This window comes from Fomitiporia mediterranea, assembly GCF_000271605.1.
Source record: "Fomitiporia mediterranea MF3/22 unplaced genomic scaffold FOMMEscaffold_6, whole genome shotgun sequence".
Taxonomy (NCBI): domain Eukaryota; kingdom Fungi; phylum Basidiomycota; class Agaricomycetes; order Hymenochaetales; family Hymenochaetaceae; genus Fomitiporia; species Fomitiporia mediterranea.
In genome coordinates, this window is record NW_006760391.1 from 3808636 (window position 1) to 3816074 (window position 7439).

Here is a 7439-nt window from a genome sequence, read left to right on the forward strand (position 1 = left end):
ATATTACTTTTGTACTTAGATACAAAGAATAATACTCTAACTCATCTCTTAAATTTTTTTTCTCTCAGGTCCGGTTATGGACCAGTCCAGAACCGGACTGGAACTTGGGTCCGGTCCACTACCCGTCCACATAGGTCCGGTCCCCAGTCCGGGACACTCCCGGACCGCAGATTTGGTCCGGTCCTGAGTCCAGGTGAAGTATGCCCGGACCGGACCAGGACCGGACTTCAGCAACTATAGTGTCAACCGTTATGTTAGAACAATGTTCAGACCAATGTAAATGAGCATGCAGGTATATTTATCGGAATCCTATTTCTGTATAGTTTGGTTCAGGAACGACAAAGCACAACGAGTAGCATGTAAGAGTTGAAGATGAGCGAAGTTCGAACAGTTGAGTGTGAGTATGTGATTATGTAATACGTTGCTTGACAAATCACGAACGACGGCACAAAAACTCCGTGCCGATCTCCGGACGGAGATACGTAAACCCGCCCCGCATACCGTGCATCATATCCTCAAACAGCATATCTAATCTATTATTATTTCTTCGCGTGCTGTACTCCCCTCTCCTGAGTTCTATGCTTCAGGAAATCCGGTGTTGCATTAATACTCCTGATACAAATCAGTCTATGGAGACTGCTGTGCAGCTGGTCTGCCGCTCATCTAGCGATGCGAAGAGAACGCGGGGCGCACTGTCACCATTTCCAATCGGGATGTAAAATGCCAATGTGTGTGACCTGAGATGCACTGACGCTATGATATATGAATCAACTTGTGGGGCACTAATCCGCCCTTCTCGCAGTGAGAATACTGCATACATTAATAAACAACATTAATAGGGTTAGACAGTTCAGCATGAAGCACGCAACATTAGAGCACATGCTATTAAATGTACATACAGATATAGAAGGACTAGCTGTACCATACTTGGTGCAAAAAGGCAATGGATGAAAACTGTTGTATTGCTACTGTGCAGTATGGATATGGCTTGCTGAGAGTATACTAACCGAGCTTTACAGAAGTGTGGAAAGCAGCAAGCATCCCAAAGGAAGGACAACACGTAGAACCGCAAACGGGTCCATTTGCTTCTATCATCACACAATAATTATGTTCTGAATGCTATGGAAAATATATTCATGTATTTATCTGAGTTGTATTATGCACTACAGTTTTACTCGCAGAACGTAATAACGAGGTTGACCTAAGGGCATATACCAACGATGTTAGGGACACTGTTTTGTATAAGTTTTGTACTACCTACATTGTCGGCTTCGCAAATAAGCTGCTCGACAGGGTCTTGCGGACTGTGTGCGGCCTCTGGACAATCCGCTGTCGTACCTGTTGCGTTGAAAGTTGATATCGTTAGGGAAGTAGTACCATCGAAGTGAACATGCAGTTGAACGCACAGTCCTGTCCTCTGCCATCGCAGCCATTCTCATACCTGAACCCTGCTGGCACGTTGAACTTGTGCCTACGCAAAAGACATGTTGTTAGGCTCCAAGCAAAACGGTCTGAAGAACGAACAATGAGGACATACGGAGGAATCAGCGAGATATCTGAGCCAGATCCGCTTCCCGGTGTCGTTGGGTTCTTGAGCGTGGTCTCGATGAGCGTACAGTTTTCTCCATTCTCACCGCATTCTCCGGTCTGCAGGAACCTATTATACTGATTGTGAGCGTGACGAAATGAAATGAAATGAATGCCCAAGAAACATACGCAATCGCAACTTCGAAAGGTCCGTTAGAAGTGAAAGGCTCTCCTGAAGAGACTGTTTTGCCGTTCTGCTGGAGTTGTGGCTGGAAGGTAGTCATTATAAAAGCTCATAAGTTGAGATGTTATAATGCGTACTGTGCCCTTGCCACACCTTGAAGACGGACAAATCAGTCATTGATCGATATGCAATTAATAACACAATGAAGACTCACTTGTTCTCGAAGGAGACCTTGTGCGTCTCAGCTATCACACCGGAAGCAGCTAGCAGTGAGAAAGTACGAAAGTTGGAGAGTGAGAATTTCATGACCATTGATTTTAGATGGGTGTTATGAACAGATGTCTAGATGTCTAGAGTTGTCCGGCTTTTTGTCTCGACCCCTGGGCTCATTGCACCTTTATTATCCACATAAAACAGCAGTACATGAATGTATCATATATTTTTATAGAACGCCCTCAAACACGATCCCAGGCGAGTGCTTATCCTAGCACGGGAAACATACACCGGGAAACGCTTAATCGCAGAGCATCGTAGTGTCGAATAAGCATCAGAATACCGACAGCATAGCACGATGACGAAGAGGCACTAACTAATCCTTGAGAGGAATCGAGCGAATTGAGACACTGTATGCGTCACGGCCGTAAGTATCCTTGTCGAGAATGGGATGGACGATTCATCGGAACGTTCTGTCGGATCACCATGCCGAAAACATGATCAATTTGTGGAAATTTTCTGTATTCTATATTACGTTCGTGGGTATTGCCAGTCGAACATTAATCCAACTTACCATTCGCGAATTGCAAAGAGGATCCTGTGACAAAAGGCCCATCAGGATCATGCACCACAGCAGAGGGCCGCCGACAAAATTTTCAAATTCGGAATTTACAAAACTGCACATAGTCAAGGGCCGATCCGAGTGTCGAGACAATGTCGGTGCTTATGCAAATTCGGAGCGGTGCATATGTTTGTACTGCATTTTATCATGTGTAGATGTGATTAAAGATGAACCAGCTGTCCTAAATTGGGGACAATTTGGTCCGGAAGAAAAAATACGAGCAAGGTTCCAAGTACTGTCAGAATTTCCATGACCGAGAAGGCTGAATCTGCTGGAATAAACGCAGACGGATCGATCTACTGTAGTCAAGTGGAGAAATTACCGAAACCACAGTAACCTCAAGGAATGCAGACAACTTGATGCTGAGTAACAAGTAGAGTATCGGCGAGTAGAACGATCCGATCAATAGCTAACGCAACCTTGCTAAGCTTCTCCTGTCATGAAACAAACGTGTTTCACTGCATTTCGTCATGTTAGACGAAGAGGAAAGACTTTCTGGCCCGTGGATGTCCGCTATTGTTAGTTAGATCAATGTTCCGACCCGACCAAGTACGAGCACGCGGTTAAAGAGTATTCTTGAGATAATGGGCCCAGGGAGCAATAAAGTAACGAGCAGCATAAGAGGGATAACACAGTCAAGGTGGACAAAGCGGTGTGCCAGGATTATGTGATATGACAAATCGAAGATAGCCTTGAGCAGTCACATGACCCGAGCTCCAGAGATTCTCTCGTCGACTTCCGACTACAATGTGCTCAGTGCATCAAGATATCGATCCTTTGTGTTCTGTATTATTACTTCATGAGCCCTATGTATTGTAAAATCCAGTGTTATGTTAATCTCCTGGTTCAAATTAAACTAAGAAAACTGGACCACTGGTAGTCTACTGTGGTCAAAACTTAAAAAACATTACCCTTTCCGACTGGGAAGTAAAATTGCAAAAGACAGGACCTGCACAATTATAGTATAATATCAACTTATAGAGAATCAAAATTCTTCTGACAGTATGAAACCTAAAAAAACAAAAAGACTTGACAATTTAGCAGGATACACACACCATTAGTACACATGCTAACTTGAGGGTGTGCATGTACGTCTAAATTAAATGATTTCATAGTATTTGGTAATGATTGTTACAAAAAATTGACATTTATACAATGTAAAATAAACGTACCTTGCTGAAAGTATATTAATTGGGCTGCAAAAGTGAGAGAGAGCTGAGCAATCACCCTCCCCCAACAAAAAGAACATATTAAAACAAGATTTCTCGAGTAGAGTTACTACTCTTATCATCCCATATTTCTTCATTCTGTCAACTGTATTATATTCTCGAACCAATTAACTTTACAAAAGTCCTGAATTTGCAAAGACGCTACCCGAACCACATGGAAAGATTTAGAGAATACATGCGTTTACCTAAACTGCGCTTAAATTAAGTGCACTCAAATAATCGGGATAACATATTTAGCAGAAAGTAATGATCAGGTTGACCTAAGGAAAACAAACATAATCAGGTTAATATCACCCTTTTGCGTAAATGTTGTACTACCTACATTGCTTGCATTGCAGGAAGACGGTTTGACAGATACTGTACGATTGTGAATCGCCTCCGTGCAGTTTGCTGACGTGCCTATTTACAGAATCCCGTCTTTATTAGAGGAAAAGTTCGGCACACCAATAGTCAAAGTAAACGCACAGTTCAGGCCTGTGCCGTTGCAGCCACCCTCATATCTAAACGCCGCTGGTACATTGAACTTTTGCCTATCCGGGAAACCAGTTAGGCACCGGCAAGAATTATTTTGACGATAGAATAAACAAATGCGTACGGAGGAACGAGTGTGATGTTAGTGCTAGAGTTCCCCGAGTTCTTGAGATTGGTCTCGATGAGCGTGCAGTTTTGTCCATTCCCACCACATTCGCCTGTTTGCAAGAATCTAGAAATTCAATTGTGAGTACGAGGTAGCAGGATTATTACGCAAGGAACAAACGCTGTTGCGGATTCGAAGGTACTGTTCGCGGTGTATGTACTTGTTGATGAAACTGTCTTGTTCTTCTGCTGCAATTGCGGCTAGACAGAAGTCGTTAGAAATGTCCATAAAATAAGTTCTGGGCTGAAAAAGCATACTGTGCCCTTGCCACACCTTAAGTCAAAGAATTTGGTCAGTAACCAACACTCGGTGGGAAAAGGACTAGTACTAACTTGTTCTCGAAAGTGACCTTGTGCGTCTCAGCGAGCGCACCAGCGGCAAGAAGCGAGAAAGTAAAGAAGCGAGTGAATGAGAACAGCATCTTGATATATGTGTGGTGAGGAGATTGGTGCTAAGGTGTGCGGGCAAACGAGTAGGAATTTCTGTGCTCTTCCTACTCCCACTCGACTTGCAGTTGAATTTATTGTGTACGGATGTTAATGAGACAACAGCACTAGAATGCATCATGTGCTTCTGCCGTGTACCCCTCAAAGTCGATGCGAGACAAACACACATCCGAGCGCGAGGAACATATACCCGAATCTAGGTTATTGGCAGAGCATCGTGGAGTCTCGTACGGGACCCAAAAAACCGACAACATAGCTATTGCACAATGACGAAGGTACACCATTTCCCGAGACAAATTAACCGAATGGAAAGCAGTGCATCAGTTACAACCAAGTATCCTTGCCCTGAACGAGTGTTTCCTATTCGCTAGTTCAGGAACATGATCAATCCGTAGAAATTAGTGCTCCGTTCCGAGTTTGTGAGACTCGCCATCCGGTGCTAATTCGACCTGCCATCCGAAACCTGCGAGAAGTATCCTGTGATGAAAGGCGCATCATGACAATCTACCGCAACAGAAGATTACAGAAACAGAAAATTGTGCAATTCCAGCATTAGAAAAACCACACATTTGTCGTGTCGGAACCAATCAGCGGGTTATAGTCAGTCTTCAGACAAACCAGCTTAGAGCTAGAGCAACTTCCTCGACTCGGCTAAAGTGAAAGACACTGATCGCCGAACGGGCAACCGTTTAGCATTCTTAGGATAGATAGGAGTGTTACAGCGAAGTGGAGAACATAAGATGGTCTCATCGTCTCAGGAGTTAGGGGCAACTATGGAAGGACCTGTAAGTTCCTGTAACAGTGAGATCATGTGATCTATGTGGCGAAGTAAGTTTATATTATGTAACCTCGACCACCGACGCATTGTTTTGGTACTCTATGTCCAGTTAACAGGAAGAAATCCTACATTCTCAAAAACAAAGGCTCACGCCAAATAATAATTTTGAGTCGTTCCCAACTGATTTGACAGTACGAGGGAACTAAAACATACGTCAATTACACCTATTTATTCCTCCATTTTGCCCTCTCTTTGCCTCTTTTCTATTCGCTCTTTCATCTTCGTCCTCGCCTGTGCAGCAGCCCCTTCTAACCTACCGGCCTTAGCCAGTGCGAGCGTTAGGGCGTGTACGAGACCGACGTGGTTATGTCTTCGTAAACTATTTTCAAACTGCCGATAGAATTATCAATATATCAACCAATGCTTTATGACGTATTGGGTTGCTTAGGCGGTAACTCACAGCCCATCGAGTCCGCTTCTCGTTATCCTGTGATATCCGCGCGGCGAGTTCAGCGGCTATTAAATCGTTACCGGATGATTGAGCGGCTTGAAGCTGTGCCTCTAGCTGCGGGAGTTTATCCTCATGGATAGCCATGAGATTGAATTCAAGCTGTTATTTCAAGTAAGCGCATCTACTTTATTGAGAATGCGAAAGTACGCACAGAGCCGGGAGGATATGTGGCAATCCGGGCCTCAATAATTTCTCTTGCCTTCGCAACCCAGCCTTCCCCGCTCTCTGTATACGGTCCATGCCTCACAGGACATCTTTTTAACCCATCCAATTCATACACGCACCCCATCACTGGTAGATACACTACAAAATGATACGCGTCCTCCGACTCCTTGGGTAAGTTCAGCCCGTCCATGCTGATCACGTTTGGTGGAGAAAGTGCATTATGCGCCTCTCTTAAAAACTCCGAGCTCGTAATTGCCATTCCACGCGTCTGGGGATCCATACCCGTCGTGAATGACTGTAAGTCTCGTAGTTCCGGACCGAGAGTGATGGAGGGTATGTTGAGGAGGGCGTTAAGCACTGCGAGGGTTGCACATGCGTTATTAACGACTTGGTGTGCGAAGAATCCTGGAAAGGCGTCGTCGTATTCACCCGTCGCGCCTCCTCGTTCGTCCTGATTTGAAACCCATTTGAAGAGGAATATAAGTGCGTGGATGGGTTGAAATGTAGAAAGGACTGAGGACTCGAGTGAGTAGAGGTCGTCTACAGCAAGCTTTACGCCAAGCGTTTTTAAGAGCTCACTACGTGTGCGTGCCAATGTGATGTTGTGATGTCAGTAAATATGCACATAGATGGATTAGCGTGGTGATTCTGTACGTACGTGAATACACCCGGATCGGATTCTGTGAGCTGCCAACCACTTTCTTCAGACATTATAGCTAGGTGTTATGTACAAGCAAAACAAGAAAGCAGCCGTAGATATACCGACGAATTCAAAGTGAGAGCGCGTTCTCAAGTCGCGCTGGCACCGAGGCGCGTAAGGCTGACGCGTCGCGCACGTGATGAATTTATGAAACTCGAATCACATGGGGCATTTCACAATTCCTTACCTTAAAAAATAACTTGCATAATGATAAACATTATTTGAAATTTATTTTCCCATTTTTGACCAGTAAAAATTATAAACAAAATTTGTAATTTTCTTTATACAAAAACTAGACATTATTGTTAACATTTCTTCATTTGTGAAATCTTAAAATAAATAGAGATAATAATCTAAAACATAATTTCAAAACAAAATTAGAAATTTTCTTTTGAATTTTCTGTTATTCCTCTGTACTAGTAATGAA

General features: G+C 43.8%; 3 protein-coding genes across 3 annotated transcripts; all 3 read right to left on the reverse strand.

Annotated features, from left to right (window-relative positions):
- Positions 1-1171: 1171 nt before the first annotated feature.
- Positions 1172-2023, reverse strand: FOMMEDRAFT_156826 (glycopeptide; the record flags this gene model as incomplete). Its single annotated transcript, XM_007267069.1, has 7 exons — positions 1172-1201; positions 1262-1338; positions 1407-1471; positions 1538-1657; positions 1717-1796; positions 1849-1864; positions 1926-2023. The coding sequence occupies 7 exons, from the start codon at positions 2021-2023 to the stop codon at positions 1172-1174; spliced, it is 486 nt and encodes a 161-aa protein (XP_007267131.1).
- Positions 2024-4008: 1985 nt separating this feature from the next.
- Positions 4009-4833, reverse strand: FOMMEDRAFT_156827 (uncharacterized protein; the record flags this gene model as incomplete). Its single annotated transcript, XM_007267070.1, has 7 exons — positions 4009-4035; positions 4098-4174; positions 4241-4305; positions 4371-4478; positions 4533-4612; positions 4670-4685; positions 4745-4833. 7 exons carry the CDS (start codon positions 4831-4833, stop codon positions 4009-4011), a joined length of 462 nt encoding a protein of 153 aa, XP_007267132.1.
- Positions 4834-5642: 809 nt separating this feature from the next.
- FOMMEDRAFT_20519 (cysteine proteinase) lies at positions 5643-7086 on the reverse strand. The gene is made up of 4 exons (XM_007267071.1): positions 6971-7086; positions 6299-6890; positions 6097-6246; positions 5643-6026 (listed from the first exon to the last, which is right to left on the reverse strand). Exons 1-4 carry the CDS (start codon positions 7021-7023, stop codon positions 5865-5867), a joined length of 957 nt encoding a protein of 318 aa, XP_007267133.1. The 5' UTR covers positions 7024-7086; the 3' UTR covers positions 5643-5864.
- Positions 7087-7439: the final 353 nt, after the last annotated feature.